General features: G+C 44.6%; 1 protein-coding gene across 4 annotated transcripts in view; it reads right to left on the bottom strand.

Annotated features, from left to right (window-relative positions):
* Positions 1-21,930, bottom strand: part of ANO1 (anoctamin 1) — a 119,216-nt gene that overhangs the window by 66,772 nt on the left and 30,514 nt on the right. For all 4 annotated transcript variants that reach the window (XM_073541746.1, XM_073541748.1, XM_073541747.1 and 1 more), the window contains exon 3: positions 1,216-1,314. In XM_073541746.1, coding sequence (XP_073397847.1) covers positions 1,216-1,314 — 99 coding nt within the window. The remainder of the gene's footprint in view (positions 1-1,215; positions 1,315-21,930) is intronic.

Genomic DNA, 21,930 nt, shown 5'->3' with positions numbered 1-21,930 from the left:
TCTTCAGAAAGAAAGAGGACTTTTACTCTACAGCGCCACCTATTGGTAGTAGCGATCCTACAAGTCACAATCAACCCTTTAACGAGTCTTGCAATATGACTTAGGATAAAAGCCAAATCAGAATCTCAATTTGCAGACACGGTGTTTCAAGCTATTGGCTCTCGTCAGTGCAAAGTATGAGATCTGATTTGGCTAGGTGAGAGGCTCTGGACTGAGGTCTAAGAGGTAAGGTTTCTCCTTGCGCAGAGTGACATGCCAGCTCTGGCAGAGGAGCGTTGCACGGCGAATAAGTCTCCTTACCTTGACAAGCCAGAGCTGGCATGTCACTCTCCGCAAGGAGAAACCTTACCTCTTAGACCTCAGTCCAGAGCCTCTCACCTAGCCAAATCAGATCTCATACTTTGCACTGACAAGAGCCAATAGCTCGAAACACCGTGTCTGCAAATTGAGATTCTGATTTGGCTTTTATCCTAACTCATATTGCAAGACTCGTTAAAGGGTTGATTGTGACTTGTAGGATCGCTACTACCAATAGGTGGCGCTGTAGAGTAAAAGTCCTCTTTCTTTCTGAAGAGGCAATTTGCATATTATTTTCCCAGAGGAGCGTTGCACGGCGAATAAGTCTCCTAACCTTGACAAGCCAGAGCTGGCATGTCACTCTCCGCAAGGAGAAACCTTACCTCTTAGACCTAATGAAATGAAGACATTCACTGAAAAGCTGTTGTCTAGAATGGATACAGCTGTAGCAAAGTACTAAATCACTGTAGCAAGACCTCAGAACAGGCCAGAGATGTGTGCAGCTCTAGATCATAGCTGGACACAAACATATATCAGAGCAGGGAAAAACCAAACGTATACATTGGGTCACATCACACACCGGGAGGGGGACTGGTATGTAGACGCAGAACTGCTGCTGACGTCAAGATGGTATGGGAAAGCCAACAATGCAAGATCCCAACGTCACAGCGATCCCATCAGCTCTGAGGACATGTCACACGTGAGCCGCAAGTTCAGAAATCTGCCATCAAGTGGATTTATCCAGAACACGTGGGTGATGGGAACACTTAACCCTTTCACTGGGAGGTCAATATTATGGACTGGAGCGTTTCTTCATCATTGACTTGAATGAATCAGCAGCCCATATATGCGACAGGCACTATATATAAATGTATCCGGGGCTATTTAGGAGTAACAGTCCACAATGTGAGCTCATACCTTCTTGGTTGGCATCTTAAGTTTCATAAACTCAGCTTCTCTGCAGAGAACATTCCAGGGAGCGTGAATCTTCACAAATCCCACGCCGTGCATTTTAGTCTATAACAAGGAAAAAATAAAAGATTACAAATCCACTGCAGAATGAGGTTTACACTTGCCGTTAAATATTGCATTAGTCTGTTCCATCTTTAAGAACCAATGGATTTAATATCAAATACAGATTCATTGCAGTGCATGAAGCTTTATTTTGAAAACATTTGATACAGTGTATCCAGAGTTTGTACACCATTGTGGAACCTCCATAGGCAACAACTTTACAAGCATGACTAATGCTTTCTTCACATTAACAACGAGCTCTCTATTGAACACTAAGTCGGGGTTTCTGTGAAGCTATGTTAAGCTGTAGATAGAGCCATTAAAAAATGTAGCATTAACTGATAACTTAAGCTGGTCATACACTTACATCGCCTGCACCCACCAATATCAATGGCTTCAGCCAGCTTTCTAATGTACAATATATAGGGGCGCCAGTCAAATGATGATCGGGGGTGATGTCCAGCAGACATGTCTGATTTAGGACTGCTGATCACATTGTTCTTCGTGAGTTAAAGCAGACTGCGGCCAATGTGTCAGCCACTCGCAGAACACAAGAGCGATCGGCCAAACAAGCACCGTGTCTGAGAGAGTTGGCCGAGATGGCTGTCAGCTGAGCGACTGTTTGGCCGACGGCCATCTAATGTACATGGACAGCTTAACAATCGATTGGATATGCCTGACCATCCAGGATTTGGCCAACGAGAGTCCTAATTTGAGCAGATTGAAAGGGTCTATGTAGCCAACCTGAGTACAGTTGTGTCTGACCAGACATTGGTGGAGGTACAAGTAGTCAGACCCCATTCATTTGATTTTTGTCATTCTGAAAAAATTTGGGCACTGCAGCGTGTCAATTCTGTTCATGTTTTAGCATTCTTTTTCCCCCACACCCTTATAAAGCAATGAGAAAAAGTTAAAAAACAAACAGGGTTTTGCTGAATAAAACATGTACTGTAGACAAATCACACATGTAATCAGCAAATACCTGTGTTTTATACACATCGTTTTTACTGCTAAGGTGGAAGGTTTTGGCTGCAGAAAAGAGTCACGTGTGAACATAGACTTAGGGTCCTGTTTCCCTTAGTGACACACCAGCGATCCCGACAACGATACGACCTGGTAAGGATCGCTGGTGCATCGCTAAATGATCGCTAGTAAGCTGCCAAACAGGCAGATCTCTTCAGCGACGCAGCAACAACCTCGCCGGTTGTTGGTACCTTGTCACACAGCAGCTTTTCAGACGACTCCCGCCTGCGTCCCCGAGTTCTGCGTCGCCGGCGAGGTCGCTCGTTGGCATCAAACACAAGGGGAAGCCGATGACGAAAAAATGGCCCAGGACATTCAAGCACAATCAGCGATATCCGGGGGGGGGCGGTCGCCGTTGCGTGTCACATGTAGCGAGATCAATGGCGAGGTCGCTGTTGCGTCACAAAATGGGTGACGCTTCAGCGATCTCGCTATGTGAGAAGGGGGCTTTACAGTTGGAATACCCGTATATGGCCACCATTGTGAATTAACACAATGATCAGCTGATTGCTGAGGGTCCAATTTTAGAAGCCCTCAGGAGATCACCAAGTGAAACATAGAAAAGATGATGAAGACATATTTTTAAGATGTCGGATTTTACTTTGACCCATCACATAATCAAGGCGACTTATCAAATACAAGGTGTCACTTTAAATGCCCGTCTTTACACAGCCTTTTTACTAAGCAGACTGCCAATATAAAGCTCTCGTAGATCTGACTCCTCCTGCATTATGTCGCAGTTTCAGGAGCTCAGAGACAGGATATGCAAGTGCTACGAGGTTTATTACAGCCGGCGTACGTGCATTATATGGCCCTATGACAACACAAGTATTGTGCAATTTAAGCATTGAAATCACACAAAAGAAATTAAAGAAAAATGACACAATACAGATTGGAGGCTCAGCAGCTTAAAGTACAACTTCATATCTTCAGTATAAAGGGCCTATTCATTGTAATGGGGCAGACGGAGCAAGTTTATGCACTGTCTGGTCTTGATTTTGGCAATGTCTGCATTCTTGAAAGGGCACAAAAGTAAAGTCGTCAAGGACTTTGATGATGAGGTTTCTCCTCAGGATTACCACTTTCAGATCAGTACGGGTCCAACGGCAGGAATCCCCACTGATCAGCTGTTGGAAAGTCTTGCAGCAGCTGGATGTGAGCAACATACAGAGCCAAAACACCTGAGCTCCATACACCACATAGTGGCTGATCTCAGGTACTGCAGCTCAGATCACAATCTCTTTAATAGGAGCTGATCCTGGAGAACAGACACTACGCAGTTTATGGAGCTCTGTCATCATGGCTTCATGCTTTTTACTCTTCCAGCAGTGGTGGGATTTGCCAACATCTGATTGGTGAGGATGACTGGTGTTGGACCCCCACTGATTTGTGATTCATGAAAATATCTTAAGAAAAGGTCATTATTATTAAAGTTGTAAACTACCCCATTAAACAAACATTGCAGATAAAAATGATGTTACTTGTGTAAACTGATTAACATGAACTCATAATCTTGATCCAATAAAGACCTCATTGTTCTTGCTGGCGCTCCTGCCCACCTGATCACATAGGGATGTTTATCCTGAGATCTCCTATAAGCTCGGCCATGCCTACAAAATGTGCCACTGGATTAGCGGGATGACACGCATCATGACCCCTAGATAGAAACACATCTTTAATTGCCTTTTATTTGATCTCGGGAGAACTTCTAAAAAGATCCCTTTGTAAAGTGAATGGCTAGTAATGGCCGCTCTGTAAACACTGGCACAAAAGCCGGGCTCGTCTCCAATAGCATGTCCGGTACATCACCCAAGGGCTTACTTCTTACACAGAGTAAATCTCACAGCTAGATTTCATATTACAGGACAGAGACATCAATCCTCTGCACCAATGTTCTCCAGTCACTTGGTCCACAAAGCAGTATACATTCAGTCAAGAAGGTGCGAACTAGACCGGATACAGAAATAATTCTGCTCTACCTCAAGCAATTAATCACCCAAGGGCTAAAGTCTGAAGAACATGAACATAGACAAAAAATTAGATAAATCATATGAGTGCAATAAACACAATTCATGCGATGACAGTCAAGTGACCAGTGTATAGAAGAAAGGATATGAAAAAGTTCAGTGCAAAGAAACATCGCAGCTACAGAAAAATGCACTGCAGCCGAAACGCGCGTTGGGGTGGTGGCACCACAGCTCTCAGGAAACCATGCTTTTTGCAGGCTTCATTGAATACTTTTTCTTACAACTTTTAAACATTGGTGTGTAAGTGACCCTCCTTTCTGGATTATTTAGTACTACTTACCAGTTTACTTATAAGGATAACCTGATGGCACTCCGCGCATCTGTGTCATTTTCATGCATTTGGTCATCTATGCTGTTACCTTTCTGTAGTTGCGGTTCCTCTTTTTGGTCATTTTCTGTCATCACCTATTTAAATACCTTTTATGCATGTTCCATGTTAACATCTGATTTAATAAAAACTACACTTTTTAACCTTACGTTTTGGCTTTTCGGTGCATTTTTCAATTATATGCTCTTCTAAACCAAAAAATGTAGACACACACACACACCAACTCAAAAGCAACTCCTGATGGTTACAAGGACCATCACAGGAGACTGATTCTCTTGTTGGCATCCTTGCAGAAGGTTTCCTTTCTACATATAGGGACAATTAGCATTGGGCATCTAATGTGTTACGTTCAAGTACATCCCTCTTAGAGGTTTCCTTCAAAAGGATGTAATTCAAAATTGTGCCAAAAGCCGAGGCATCCCCAATAGCCCCATATGAAGAGTGCAGCCCGATAAAGGGTTCATGAAAGTAGGGGTCCTTTTAAAGTTTTGGAATTTGGAACCAGAAAGTTCAACTTATTACTTATGGCCAAGGTTTAGTCTTAGGAGACAATTTGATTGCATTTGAGTTAGCTACTCTAGGTAAGCACCTGTTCAGACTTGATTTATGTTTGGATGTGCCGGTCACTTTTTTTATATAGTCTTAGGAGACAGGCCCATTAAGCAAAGTTTCATTCTCAACTAGAATCCCCAAGACCAGATCTCATGGATGAAAGAATAAGGAGAAAAACAAATCAGCATTAAGATTATGTGTAGTGGACTACAATGAAAGCTCGATTAACCCTCAGTTATGTGCACAGTTTTTGTTTTGTTAAAGGGAATCTGTCAGCAAGTTTTTGCTATGCAATCTGAAGGCAGCAGGATATAAAAGACTGAAAGACAGAATTCAGAGATGTGTCACTTGTCAAAGTGCTTACTAACTAAAGGATTTATCACCAAGAGATTAACATTGCAGGACTAATGCGGAAACGCTCCCTCTTGTGATAGGCAGCTTACTGTTTATGGATATTGTACACAGAGAGTCTGGTGTGGGTGGGGTTAGCTTTCTCAGCTCTGCTTCATGCTAAATCTAAAAGCTCTCATTGTGTCTGAACTTCCGCACCCAGTAAACTAAGCGATACATAGTTGGATTTAGTTTCTCTTTGCCTACACCATGCTGCTTTCAGATGAAGTAGCAAAAACCTGGTGACAGATTCCCTTTAAACAGTAATAAAACAATTCTGCTATTGGAAACTTATGAATAGGTCTCCAAGGAGGATGGCAGGAATAGGCTAGGCCACCAGGAAACCAGAAAGGTTGGTTAGCAGATTGCAGACCCCTAAGTCTAACAACACAACAGTAGCCATGGAGCGTACCTACAATGCCCTAGATGCCTCGGCACAGCCGGAGAACTAATTAAGCCTAAAACAAGAAAGGTGAAATCTAAACTGCACCGTAGTAGAACCCCAAAGAAACAGATAGCCCCAAAACATATATTGTCAGTGAGGCAAGATGAGGTACAAACACAGGCAGAAAATAGACTGAGCAAATGATGGGGCCCAAACTGTCTAGACAGGACAGGAAAGGAAAGACACTGTCTGCAATAACGCAAAAACCCTAAAAAATCCAACACGTCTGATGTACAAAAAACACTGAGGTCTGACGACCTCTCCCCCACTATATCAGCATTCTGGTGTGAACTGGCAGCAAGGCAAAAGAGACTAGTATAACAGAGGACTGAACAAACTGATACAAGCTGTAACATATGGAGCAGGGTCCAACACAGCCCCAAGCAGGGAGTGCGCTGAACCCTCACAGCAAAGCAGAAAGAGGCAAAACCAGATCAGATGCAAAGGATTAGCAAATGAACAACGTAACTGAAAAATGCAGGATCAGGCAGGAGACAGCAGACCTCAAGATGCAAAGGAAGAAACTAATCACTAGCAACAACTGAGGGAAGCCTCCTCACTTATATCCTCCCAGTCAGTAACCCCTGATTTCCCATCATCGTCGTCAGGTGGCAGACTTCTGTCAATCCGGTTAGCTCCACTACCAGCAGTAACCACCAGAGGGAGCCCCGACTCAGAAGTCAGATCCTTCAGCAAACATTCCTTCTTTGGGGAGTTTTTATTTTTGCAGAGTTTTTGAAGCTGAACTTCCAAATTTTTAAGGAGGATTTGGAGAATTACCACTCAGTTTTTGCTCCAAAAACACACACCACTCAGTGTGCTCATACTATAAGGCAGGTTTGAAGAGTTCCCCCCCTCCAGAAAAAAAAAACAAAAAAAAACAAAAACACGGTGTTGGCACTGCCTCTCCCAGGAATTGCATGACGTTGGCTGCAGGGATCACATGGCACAATCAGCTCAGTCTTCACTCTCCCCGTCTTCGGATGCATCACATCCAGCTCCTCCACATGTATGAGATTTGTCCGAAGGTGGGGAAAGTGAAGTCAGTACTGATTGGTCGCAAGGATCACATAACTGGAATTGCCAGGATTCACAACTTTTCAGCATATGCAGGAGCACCATTTCATTGCAAAGTGTCATTTTCTCTGTGTTCTACAAGACAACGGTCTACAGCTGGACAAGGTAATTTTAAGCCTTGCGCCCTCAGCTAAGCCTTTGTAGATAGAACTTTGTTAAAAGCACATTGGGCCCAGTGATCAAAGGGTAAATGGCATAATATACTTTTTTTCTGCCCCTGTAAATAGACGAATAAACAAGCACCGATCAAAAAAGATTTGGTGTAGTCCGAAACGTGTCACGCATCGGAACGTTTTATTACATCAATTGATAGCTCTGTGCATATTTTAATGAATTTATCTAGAATAAAGTTTGGGATTTACTGATGTGCTAGATCGTTGATACATATGTCGTTAAGTTACACTTAAGCCAATGTGAAGGCCATCTCATCCTATGTATATTCAATCTACTTTTATGGGCATAAATTGGCCCATAAAAATAGCACCATGACAAAATTGTTGTTTTGTGAAGGAGCAAATATTATTAATATTGCAGCGAGCAGACAAGATTTGGTAGATTTGTCCCAGAACAATGGAATGGTTTCACCATTGCTCAGTCACCTAAGAGACGTCCCACACACTCTGCACAATGAGCCGAGATCACGGACTGCATAGCTCAGCCATGACTTGGCTTCATTAAACTTTAATGCCACCGCTGCACTAACCGACGGAGATTACAGGAGTCATCATGACTGCAGAGAACAATTCAGACCAATGGAAGAAAATTTAAAAAACAAAAATAAAATGAAAAAAGGGAGGAAGAGGGTGGGAAAGGAAATAAAAAGATTTTCACTCTGATGGTGGATCACCCGCCAGGGCAGTGGGGTACTCTTTTCCCGGGCCAGTATCTCAGAGGGAAGTGTCACAGTAGCGGTGACCCGGTCCATGGCCCTGGGCGTCCATGTAAAAGGGGTTTAGCGTGGCTGATTAAAGTTTATAAGTGCATGATACGTGACGCCACCTGTGGTGATCGGCAATGAAGGGGTTAAGCTGACGCTGCACGCAGATCCTCTGGGACAGATGGTATAAGGCAGCAAGATGTAATAGCTCCCCACAGGTGGAGCTGTGGTACCAGGGCAGTGGTAATAGGTGTTGAGGAAGAGGGTGTAGTGTCTGGCACAGAGATGTAGCAGTGCTGGAGGGTTTGCAGGAAGAATGCAATGACACAACAGGGTGCAGTTTCTGTTACCTTTACTGTGCTTTGTAAGTGCAGTCCAGGGTCCTGATTACAGATGGAACAGAGGCTGGCCAGCCTGGAAGCAACTCAGGAATCTCTCTATGCAGATGGGTTGTGTAGTCTCCTTTCTAGCGCTTTCTGAGGTACTTGCAGTACTGTGTTACACTGAAGTTCCACTTGCTTGTTCTCTTTTAGAACTCCCTCGTATGGCAGACAGCTGTAGCCTCCTTCTTCTAGCTCACACGTTGCTGTTGTGCCTCCGAGTCTTATGTGGGAACATAGCATTTACTGCTTCCTATTCCTCCGGTTTCTGCTGCAGGAACATCAGTATCCGTACAACCTTAGAGACTGGGCTCCAGACCATGCGCTACAGCTAGAAGTGAGCCTGAACTCTGCTCAATCCTCCAGCTCGTCTCCTCACGTCCACACACGTTTCCCTCCTCACAGGAACCAACTAATTTCCCCTTTTTGGCCCCCCAGAGAGCAGCTCCTCCCCCAGTTTTGGTTCAGAGCTCCCTCCGCTGGCCTGGAGTGGGAACTGTGCTGTGTGTTGTATTTACAGTTGTGGCCAAAAGTATTGACACCCCTGCAATTTTGTCAGATAATACTCAGTTTCTTCCTGAAAATTATTGCAAACACAAATTCTTTATTATTATCTTCATTTAATTTGTCTTAAATGAAAAAACACAAAAAGAATTGTCCCAAAGCCAAATTGGATATAATTCCACACCAAACATAAAAAAAAGAGGGTGGACAAAAGTATTGGCATTGTTCGAAAAATCATGTGATGCTTCTCTAATTTGTGTAATTAACAGCACCTGTAGCTTACCTGTGGCACCTAACAGGTGTTGGCAATAACTAAGTCACACTTGCAGCCAGTTGACATGGATTAAAGTTGACTCAACCTCTGTCCTGTGTCCTTGTGTGTACCACATTGAGCATGGAGAAAAGAAAGAAGACCAAAGAACTGTCTGAGGACTTGAGAAACCAAATTGTGAGGAAGCATGAGCAATTTCAAGGCTACAAGTCCATCTCCAAAGACCTGAATGTTCCTGTGCCTACCGTGCGCAGTGTCATCAAGAAGTGTAAAGCCCATGGCACTGTGGCTAACCTCCCTAGATGTGGACGGAAAAGAAAAATTAACAAGAGATTTCAACGCAAGATTGTGCGGATGTTGGATACAGAACCTCGACTAACATCCAAACAAGTTCAAGCTGCCCTGCAGTCCGAGGGTACAACAGTGTCAACCAGTACTATCCGTCGGCATCTGAATGAAAAGGGACTGTATGGTAGGAGACCCAGGAAGACCCCACTTCTTACCCCGAGACATAAAAAAGCCAGGCTGGAGTTTGCCAAAACTTACCTGAAAAAGCCTAAAACGTTTTGGAAGAATGTTCTCTGGTCAGATGAGACAAAAGTAGTGCTTTTTGGGCAAAGGCATCAACATAGAGTTTACAGGAGAAAAAAAGAGGCAAAGAAAAAAACCCACGGTCCCTACAGTCAAACATGGCGGAGGTTCCCTGATGTTTTGGGGCTGCTTTGCTGGCACTGGACTGCTTGACCGTGTGCATGGCTTTATGAAGTCTGAAGACTACCAACAAATTTTGCAGCATAATGTAGGGCCCAGTGTGAGAAAGCTGGGTCTCCCTCAGAGGTCATGGGTCTTCCAGCAGGACAATGACCCAAAACACACTTCAAAAAGCACTAGAAAATGGTTTGAGAGAAAGCAGTGGAGACTTCTCAGGTGGCCAGCAATGAGTCCAGACCTGAATCCCATAGAACACCTGTGGAGAGCTCTAAAAATGGCAGTTTGGAGAAGGCACCCTTCAAATATCAGGGACCTGGAGCCAAAGAAGAATGGTCTAAAATTCCAGCAGAGCATTGTAAGAAACTCATTGATGGTTACCGGAAGTGGTTGGTCGCAGTTATTTTGGCTAAAGGTTGTGCAACCAAGTATTAGGCTGAAGGTGCTGTGAGAATCATGTGGGAATAGTGGATGAGGGCAGGTATATCTCGCCCAGATTCCTTTCCTATGTGGCCTAGTCTGGTCAGTATCGCACCTGCTTGCTAATGAATAATGGGAGGTGGATATAAAAGGATGCCAGGTGGTTGTGTGAGTGTCTCAGCCTGGGAACACAGAGAGCCTGTCTGTGTGTGAGACACACGTGAGTGAGAGCAGTGCCCACTGCAACTGTGGTTTGGCTGGACGGGAGAAGCCCGCCAGTTGGTAGTTAGGTTGTACTTTGTTTAGTTAGTGCCGGACAGGCAAGGATTTGTTTTATGTTTTATTTCTTTATGCATTGCTTTCACCATTAATAAACCTGACCCAGTGTCAGTTATACCCGAATCCCAGCTCTGCGCCTGAGTTTCATGCTGAACGCACGTGACCTTTGACCCCAGCAAAGGCGATCCCGGAGTGTTTTATCACATTGTGGTGAAGAATGCGGGCATCACGTTGCAAGCATGAGCATGGAGGACGTGGTGAAAGCGCTGGTACAGTCCACCGCCGTCCAGCAAGAAGCTAATCGGGTGATGATGGCCCAGCTGAAGGAGTTGGTGGACATGACAGCTACCGATCGTTCGCTTCTCCAGCAGGTGGCGCAGCGCCTGGCAAGCCTACATGAGGTTAACCTGGAAGCCGAGTCGAGAGTGATTCACGTGAGTTGGTACTGGCAGAAGATGACGACCGAAGATGACGTCGAGGCATACCTGACCACGTTTGAACGGACGGCGGTACGAGAAAAATGGCCGAAGGCACGATGGGCCGGCCTGATTGCCCCGTTTATTTCCGGTGAGGCCCAAAAGGCTTATTATGACTTAGAGACTGAAGCTGCGCAGGACTTTGACAAACTGAAAGCCGAGATCTTGGCCCGGCTGGGAGTGACGACCGCTGTCCGTGCATCAATGGACTTATCAGCCGGATAAACACCGTGGTCACAGATGTTCGACCTGATCCACGTGACGAAGAAGTGGCTACAACCCGAGGTGCTGACAGCGCCAGAGATAATCCAGAGAGTCGTCATGGACAAGTACCTGAGAGCTCTACCGCCAGCCCTGAGGAAGTGGGTAAGCCATGGAAATCCTACGACGGCAGATCAACTGGTGGATCTGGTTGAACGTTACTCCGTGGCGGAAGGACTCCGAGACGACGTTACCCCACCTCGTTCTTCATCATCTCCACATGGAACCGGTAAGACTGTTCCAGGGAGTAGGGGAGATGGAAAAATCCCTAAGACAGTGGGGGAGGAAAATGGGACTGCCCGCACTGCGAGGCCGAGAGTAACGAACTATGGTCTAAGCAAGGGGCCCGTTAGGTGTTTCCGCTGCCAAGAGATGGGACATATTGCTGCGAACTGTCCGGTCACTACTGAACCCATGCAGTGCGACGTCACAGACTCTAAAAACCGCATGTCTATTTTTGCACGGGTAGTGAGTGTGAATGCCGGTCAAAAGGAGGTGGAAAAACCCTTGTGTGATTTAACTGTTGATGGCAAAAATGTGGTGGCATTGTTAGACTCGGGAAGTGTGGTGACTCTGGTGAAGGCCAGTCTGGTGTCAGCCCCGACTGGACCATCAGACAAATTTTCTGTAACGTGTGTGCATGGAGACACCTGTTCGTACCTCACCACGGTCATATGCATTACTACTTCCTATGGGTCTGTGCAACATAAAGTGGGACTCGTCCCAGCGTTATTGCATGATGTTATCCTGGGCCGGGATTTTCCCCACTTCTGGCAATTGTGGGAGAATCAGTTGATGCCCTTGGGTAATCGTGTACATGATTCTTCTCCCAGGGCACGTGGGGGTCCCGAACCCCTGGAAGAGGTCTCCCCGGAAGACTCGGGGGAAGAGTCTGCGGGAAATGACCTGCAGTTCCCGTTTTCAGTCATGGCGGGTGATACGGAGGAGACCGGGGAAGAGGAGGAGGCCGACAGCCGTCCACCTCCCCGTTTGCTGGATTTAGAAGTTCAGAAAGATGACTTCCAAAGCGAGCAAATAAAGGATCCTACCCTTTCTCAGGCTAGGACAAATGTAAAAGTGATAAACGGGGTACCCGTAGAACCTGGCTCTAGGCTGGCATATCCTTACATGGTTCTGGAGAATGATTTACTCTATCAGATAGAGAAAAAGGGGGAAGGTACGGTGCAACTATTAGTCGTGCCAAAACCCTACCGGCGGCAGGTGCTGGACCTGGCCCACGGACATGTGATGGGAGGTCACCTGGGAGTCCAGAAAACCACCGAAAGGATATTACACTGTTTTGTTTGGCCAGGCGTGCATCACGATATTCGTGTATATTGCGAGTCTTGTCCTGACTGCCAAGCCTCTGCACCTAAGCCCCGGTTCTGTGGCCCTTTGGTACCCCTCTCTATTATTGAAGTCCCGTTTGAGAGGATTGCGATGGATTTAGTTGGACCCCTTCCACGGTCTGCACGTGGACACCAACATATCCTGGTCATCTTGGATTATGCCACTCGTTACCCGGAGGCCATCCCTTTGCGTAACACGGCCACCAAGACGATTGCCAAGGAACTGGTGCATGTGTTTAGTCGGGTCGGTATACCAAAACAGATACTCACCGACCAGGGGACCCCCTTTATGTCCAGGGTAATGAAGGAGCTCTGCCGATTGTTACAAATCGAACCGTTACGCACATCCGTGTATCATCCTCAAACAGACGGGTTGGTCGAACGGTTCAATAAAACTCTGAAGCAGATGCTGAGAAAGGTGATAGACAAGGATGGGAAGAACTGGGACTATTTACTTCCGTATTTGCTTTTTGCCATCAGGGAAGTACCCCAGTCTTCCACGGGATTCTCGCCTTTCGAGTTATTGTACGCCCGACGTCCTCGCGGACTGTTAGACGTTGCAAAAGAAACCTGGGAGGGTCAGGTCACTCCGTTTAAAACGGTGATAGATCACGTCACACAAATGCAGGACCGTATTGCGGCTGTTATGCCTATAGTCAAAGAACACATGATACAGGCTCAAGGAGCCCAAAAAAGAATCTATGATAGGGGCTCCAAGATCCGTACGTTTGCACCCGGAGATAGGGCGTTGATCCTGGTCCCCACGGTGGACAGTAAGTTCCTGGCAAAGTGGCAGGGCCCCTTTGAGATTAAGGAAAGAGTTGGTGAAGTAAACTACAAAGTATACCAGGCAGGTAAGCGGAAACCTGAACAGATTTATCATGTAAATCTGATAAAACCCTGGAAAGATCGGTCTGCCTTGTCAGCGGAGCTGGCCCGTCCCGTCTGCTCGCATTCCGTACCGGAGGTACGGGTTGCAGAGACTCTCTCGGAGCGGCAAAAGACTGAGGTCAGGCAATTTCTACTTCACAACCAAAAGTTTTTCTCAGAAAATCCCGGGCAGACTACGCTAATAAAACATGACATCGTAACGGAACCTGGTGTCACAGTTCACGTAAAGCCCTACCGAATCCCGGAAGCGCGCCGTGAAGCCGTTTCCCGAGAAGTGAAGGCAATGTTAGAGTTAGGTGTCATTGAGGAATCGCACAGTGCTTGGTCCAGCCCGATTGTGCTAATTCCTAAACCGGACGGCACCATCCGGTTCTGCAATGACTTCAGGAAACTGAATGCGGTCTCAAAATTTGATGCCTACCCTATGCCCCGGGTCGACGAGTTAATAGATCGGTTAGGAAAAGCCCGGTATATTACGACCCTAGACCTAACAAAGGGGTATTGGCAGATCCCTCTGGCGGAGGCTGCCAGAGAAAAGACGGCATTTGCTACCCCAGAAGGTCTATTTCAGTATGTGTATATGCCGTTTGGACTGCACGGAGCACCGGCAACCTTCCAGAGACTGATGGATCGAGTCCTGAGGCCACATAGGCAGTACGCTTCGGCCTATTTGGACGACATTGTCATTTACAGCTTGGACTGGGAGACTCATCTCCAGGAAGTACAAGCTGTGATTGACGACCTGTGGGAGGCAGGTCTAACCGCGAACCCCAAGAAATGTCACATCGGGCTAGAAGAAGCCCGGTATTTGGGGTATGTAATTGGGAGGGGTGTTGTTAAACCCCAGGTTGATAAGATTCAGGCGGTTCAGGACTGGCCACAACCTGTCAACAAGAAGCAGGTGCAAGCCTTCCTGGGGATCGCTGGCTATTATCGCCGGTTCATACCCAATTTTGCAGCCATCGCTACCCCCCTGACAGATCTTACAAAAGGGAAAGACTCCGTCATGATTAAATGGAGTTTAGCGGCTGAAGAAGCCTTCCATAGCCTAAAACGGGCACTTTGCTCTCAGCCCGTACTGGTGACTCAGGACTTCCGCAGCGAGTTTGAGGTACAAACGGATGCCTCTGATACCGGTATCGGGGCAGTACTCTCACAAGTGAGGGACGGAGTGGAACACCCAGTCCTCTATCTCAGCAGAAAGCTGAATAAACACGAGCAAAGGTATGCAGTCGTAGAAAAAGAGTGCCTCGCCATTAAGTGGGCTCTAGAGGCCCTCAAATATTACCTGGTGGGCCGAAAGTTCAGGCTGATCACGGACCATGCCCCTCTCAAGTGGATGCACTTGAACAAGGAACGGAATAGCCGGGTGACCCGGTGGTTCCTTGCCCTGCAGGCCTACACTTTTACGGTGGAGCACCGCCCAGGGGTACAGATGGGAAATGCAGATGCCCTGTCCCGAGTGCACTGTTTGGCGGGTGTCATTGCTCGACCGGAGAGGTCTGAGCAGAGGGGGGGGGGGATATGTGAGAATCATGTGGGAATAGTGGATGAGGGCAGGTATATCTCGCCCAGATTCCTTTCCTATGTGGCCTAGTCTGGTCAGTATCGCACCTGCTTGCTAATGAATAATGGGAGGTGGATATAAAAGGATGCCAGGTGGTTGTGTGAGTGTCTCAGCCTGGGAACACAGAGAGCCTGTCTGTGTGAGAGACACATGTGAGTGAGAGCAGTGCCCACTGCAACTGTGGTTTGGCTGGACGGGAGAAGCCCGCCAGTTGGTAGTTAGGTTGTACTTTGTTTAGTTAGTGCCGGACAGGCAAGGATTTGTTTTATGTTTTATTTCTTTATGCATTGCTTTCACCATTAATAAACCTGACCCAGTGTCAGTTATACCCGAATCCCAGCTCTGCGCCTGAGTTTCATGCTGAACGCACGTGACCTTTGACCCCAGCAAAGGCGATCCCGGAGTGTTTTATCACAGTGCCAATACTTTCGTCTGGCCCCTTTTTGGAGTTGTGTGTGAAATGATCAATGTTTTGCTTTTTGCTTCATTCTCTTTTGTGTTTTTTCATTTAAGACAAATTAAATGAAGATAATAATACCAAAGAATTTGTGATTGTAATCATTTTCATGAAGAAACTGAGTATTATCTGACAAAATTGCAGGGGTGTCAATACTTTTGGCCACAACTGTAACTGATAGCGAGACCCTTTATTGCTTCCAAGCATGACATCACACTCCCTAGGAGGAAGTTAATGCCACTGTGGCGACCATACTCCTGGGTGCGCCACATTGGCATGTTCAATTTTTTGTAATAGCGTAGGTTCTGAAGGACTACAAGCCCAGAGCTTCTCCAGCCACCACCATGACACTGTATATTACTTCTAAAGTTAGCAAGCTGTAAAAACTCCACATGACTTGGAGAAGTGCAAACATTTGCAAGCGTGCCTGCTGTCTGACGACCTGCCAGAAAGTAAGAGGAGATGCACCCTGACTTCATGCCTGCCATGATAGATGGGCGTTAGCTAAATTACAGGGAGAAATCAGTTCAGCTGCAGAATAGACAGGACATTATACTTGTCTTGGCATGGTCAAAGCAAAGAAAAAAAATAACTATGAAAAGGAAAAAAAAGGTTTAATATTGATTTCAAACACTGGAGGTTGATGTTACCGTCCACCTATAAAAACCACTTTGTTGGAGGTCCTCATGATGACATTTCCAGTTTCTGTACTTTAGGTGTTAATAGAAAAGGATCAGGCTACAAATGAAAGAAAATTCATCCCACTGATGAAATACATAAAGGGCAATCTTACAACAATACATAATGGGTCGGGTGCAAAGAATGGAAAATATGGGGTGACCGGTTAATGGGATTATGGCCAATATCAATGTCATTCATGACCTATTTGACCACATGAAGAACAGAAGACATTGAATGCTGTGCGGACTCAATGAGACAGAAGACTGGAGAAGAGCAAATGTTCCTATGTTCAAAAAGGGGAAGAAGGTGGACCCAGGCAACTATAGGCCGGTGAGTCTGACTTCTATACCAGGAAAGATCTTTGAACAAATTATTAAACAACATGTATGTCAGTACCTGGATAAGAATGAAGTGATTAAACAGAGTCAGCATGGGTTTGTAACTAATAAGTCATGTCAGACTAACTTAATTTCCTTCTATGACGGAATCACTGATTGGGTGGATCAGGGAAATGCTGTAGATATAGTATATCTTGACTTCAGCAAAGCATTTGACAAAGTATCTCATACAATCCTTATTGAAAAAATGACTAAGTATGGAATGGACAAGGCAACTGTTAGGTGGATTCATAACTGGCTTAGTGATCGGACCCAAAGAGTGGTCGTAAATGGCTGCACATCCAGTTGGAAGAATGTCTCAAGTGGGGTCCACAGGGCTCTGTCCTGGGCCCTGTATTGTTCAACATCTTTATCAACGATTTAGATGAAGGAATTGAGGGTAAACTGATTAAATTTGCTGATGACACAAAGCTAGGAGGGATAGCTAATACTAGAGAGGAGAGAGAGAGGATTCAAAAAGATTTAAATAAACTGGAGAAGTGGGCAGCAACTAACAGAATGGTTTTTAACAGGGAGAAATGCAAAGTTCTACATCTGGGCAATAAAAATGAAAAAAGCATATACAGAATGGGAGGAATAGGGCTAAGCAACAGCACATGTGAAAAAGACTTGGGTATACTAATAGATCACAGACTGAATATGAGTCAACAGTGTGATGCAGCAGCAAAAAAGGCAAATGCAATTCTAGGATGTATTAACAGAAGCATACAGTCTAGATCACGTGAAGTCATTATTTCCCTCTACTCCTCTTTGGTCAGACCTCATCTGGAATATTGTGTCCAGTTTTGGGCACCACATTTTAAAAAAGACATCAACAAACTGGAGCAAGTTCAGAAAAGAGCGACCAGAATGGTGACCGGTCTGCAAACCCTGTCTTATGAGGAAAGGTTGCAGGATTTGGGATTGTTTAGTTTGCAAAAGAGAAGACTGAGAGGAGACTTAATAGCTGTCTACAAATATCTAAAGGGCTGTCACATTGTAGAAGGATCAACTTTATTCTCATTTGCACAAGGAAAGACTAGAAGCAATGGGATGAAACTGAATGGGAGGAGACACAGATTAGATATTAGAAAAAACTTTTTGACAGTTAGAGTGATCAATGAGTGGAACAGGCTGCCACGAGAAGTGGCGAGTTCTCCTTCAATGGAAGTCTTCAAACAGAGGCTGGACAGACATCTGACTGGGATGATTTAGCGAATACTGCTTTGAGCAGGGGGTTGGACCAGATGGCCTAGGAGGTCCCTTCCAACTCTACGATTCTATGATATCGTCATTTTATATACCGTACATAGGTGTACAGACAACCCAGTGTCAGACAATATATTCTGCTTGTAGGGACCCATTTCAATGGCTATGATCCTCCATTAAGCATGTAATATAATATTGTATGGACTAAGGATAATCCAAGGTAAACACCTCACCTTCTAATGTGTCCTGGAGCTGTTGCAAGTGGAGCAATCTTTGTGGGGTTGAGGTCACCTTTGTATTGTCTGGTGACATCAAGCCCATGGATTACTAATGGAGAGGCATCTATAAGACACCTATCCATTACAAAGCCTATAGCTGTAGTGTAAATAAACACAGCCAGAATAAAGTCCTTTATTTGAAGTCAAAACACTGTAGAGCTTTGAACTCTCTGAGGCTTCTACTCTGTGGGTTTTTTGCCTTCCCCAGGATCAACAACGCAGGACAGCTGCACTAAAAATAGGCTGAACTAGATGGACATAAGGTCTTCCTTCAGCCTTCAAAACTATGTTACTATGTTAGGTGAACTCAGTGACTTTTTCCTCACAGTGCTGAGGTCACCGAAGTTCAGCTGGAAATGCAGCCTCAGTGACTGACAGTAACCTAGATGAGGTCACTGCTGCTCACTGACGCTGCACTCACAGCAGCTCATTCACCAGTGGTTCTCAGCCTGGATAGTCACATGTTGGCACTGTCCAGGTTGAAATCTATTTATCCCCAGACATGGATTACGGCATGGGAGAGAACGTCGGAGATGTGAGGGATATTGTTTCTCTTTTTACTTTTGTTTTATTACAGGAGATATTGGCCCTCGATGGAATGGGCGTTAAACTGACCTAACTGTGTTTGTTATTTTTAAATAATAAAGTGTATTTTGTTTTTATATCAAATAAAGGACTTTATTCTTGTATTCTGGCTGTGTCTTTATTTACAATATAAAACTATAGGATTAGTAATGGATAGGTGTCTTATATATGCCTCTCCATTATTAGTCCATGGGTTTGATGTCACCAGACAATACAAAGGTGACATCAACCCCACAAATATGAACCCCACTTGCCAATGCTACAGGGCAAGTGGGAAGAGCTGGGCAAAGAGCCAGAATTGGCGCATCTAATAGATGTGCATTTTCAGGGTGGCTGCGGGGCGTCAATATCCATGGCCCCTTACCAGCCTGAGAATACCAGCCCCCAGCTGTCTGCTTTACCCTATAATGAATCACGTCTGAAATATACAATTTCACTTAACATGGGCCTTTTAAGCCTTTGTGCAAATCATATGGAGGAACTCAAATAGATAACTTTTACAAGTTTATTTAAAAATTGCAAATTAAGACATGAAAAATGCAGTAACTTATTACAAAAATGTCCACAAACAAAGTTGGACAGAGAACTTAACGAATAATTAATACCAGAAAGAACAACCAAGTATAATCCAAAAAATATATAAATGTTTATTCAAAATATTTTTTCTTTTAAAAAAGTTTTTTTAATACATCACATCAAATAACAGAGGCCACTGAACCACATATAATATGACTAGTGTTGAGCGATACCACCCGATACTGAAAAATATCGTATCGGAATGGATTGGCCGATCTAACAAAAGTATCGGGTATCGCCGATTCTGATCCCGGAAGTCCCATTCAAGTCAATGGGACAGAAATGGGACAGAAATTGAAAAAACCCCTCTCTTGCCTTGTACAGCCTGTTCGGGGGGGGGGGGGGGGGGGAAGAGTGTGGGCGGTGCGTGGGCGGACACTGTGTGTGTCTGTGTGGGCCTCTCGGTCTGTACGGGCCTCTCGGGGGCCTGTGCAGCTGTCGGTGGTCTGTATGGGCCTCTCGGGGGCCTGTGCCGGCTGTCGGTGGTCTGTACGGGCCTGCCGGGGGGGTCTTGGGTGTGTGCAGGCATCGTCCGATGGGACTACAAGTCCCATCGGGTGATGCCTGCTACACTGACAGTGATTGACACATTAGCCAATGATGGGACAGTAGTAGTCCCATCATCCATCTAATGTGTTGAATGAAAAAAAAAAAAAAAATACTACATACATGCTACATATATACATACTACATACATACATATATATATATATATATATATATATATATATATACTACATACATACAACATACATACATACAACATACATACTACATTCATACATATACACTACATTCATACAACATACATATATACTACATACATGGTACATATATACTACATTCATACAACATACATACATGCTACATTCATACAACATACATGTATACTACATACAACATACATACATACTACATTCATACAACCTACATTCATACTACATTCATACTACATACATACATACAACATACATACATAGTACATACATACTACATTCATACAACATACATACTGCATACAATACATTCGTACAATATATACATAGACATACAGTACATATAACACAGAGTACATACTCACCATCACTTGTCACTTTGATCCTCGAAGCCAGTGTCATCTAAGGAAAAATTATGAAAATAACAAACCACCAAATACTCCCTGATCCGCAGAAATCCACGAGTGAGTGTCCCACGCCGATCTCCCGTGGAGAGCAGCAGCATCAGCTGATGCGACCGCTCTCAATGGGGCTTAGGAATCCAGTGTCGGGAGGTAGGTATCCTTCCGCACTGCATTCCTCCGCCACTGTAAAAAAAAATAGTCCCTGGTCTCACTTTATGGCAAATGCTGCGTGGAAACTTTTTCACACAGCAATGCCAAAAGTGAGACTAGGGATTATTTTTTTACAGTGGCGGAGGACTACAGTGCGGAAGGATACCTACCTCCAGACACTGGATTCCTTTAGCCCCTAGAGAGCGATCGCATCAGCTGATGCTGCTGCTCTCCACGGGAGATCGGCGTGGGACACGCGTGGATTTCTGCGGATCAAGGAGTATATCGCTTGTTTGTTATTTTCATATTTTTCCGTAGATGACACTGGCTTCGGGGAACAATGTGACAAGTAATGGTGAGTATGTACTCTATGTTATATGTACTGTATGTCTATGTATGTGTTGTATGAATGTATTGTATGTAGTATGTATGTATTGTATGAATGTATGTATGTTGTATGTCTGTAGCATGTATGTATGTTGTATGAATGTTGTATATATGTAGTATGTATGTTGTATGAATGTTGTATATATGTAGTATGTATGTATGCTGTATGAATGTAGTATGTATGTAGTATATATGAAGTATGTATGTAGAATGTATGCTGTATGAATGTAGTATATATGTAGCATGTATGTAGTATGTATGTATGTTGCATGAATGCAGTATATATGTAGCATGTATGTAGCATGTATGAATGTAGTATATATGTAGTATGTATGTATGTTGCATGAATGTAGTATATATGTAGCATGTATGTAGTATATATGTAGTATGCATGTATGTTGTATGAATGTAGTATATATGTAGCATGTATGTAGTATGTATGTACTATGTATGTATGTTGTATGAATGTAGTATATGAAGCATGTATGTAGTATGTATATATGTAGCATGTATGTAGTATATATGTATGTTGTATGAATGTAGTATATATGAAGCATGTATGTAGTATATATGTAGTATGTATGTTGTATGAATGTAGTATATATGTAGCATGTATGTAGTATATATGTATGTTGTATATATGTTGTAAGAATGTTGTATATATGTAGTATGTATGTAGTATATATGTAGTATATATGTATGTTGTATGAATGTAGTATGTATATAGTATGTATATAGTATGTTTTTTTTTTTACATTCAACACATTAGCCGGATGATGGGACTACTACTGTCCCATCACTGGCTAATGTGTCAATCACTGTCAGTGTAGCAGGCATCGCCCGATGGGACTTGTAGCCCCATCGGACGATGCCTGCACACACACACAAGACCCCCGGAACGCCCGCACAGACCACCGGCAGCTGGCACAAGCCCCCCGGCAGGCCCGTACAGACCCCCGGCAGCCGGCACAGGC

The sequence above is a fragment of the Dendrobates tinctorius genome, unplaced genomic scaffold (genome assembly GCF_039654945.1).
Source record: "Dendrobates tinctorius isolate UK_male_01 unplaced genomic scaffold, ASM3965494v1 ptg000124l, whole genome shotgun sequence".
NCBI lineage: Eukaryota > Metazoa > Chordata > Amphibia > Anura > Dendrobatidae > Dendrobates > Dendrobates tinctorius.
Note: the sequence above shows the minus strand (reverse complement) of the source record. Positions and strands in the feature narration are given on the sequence as shown.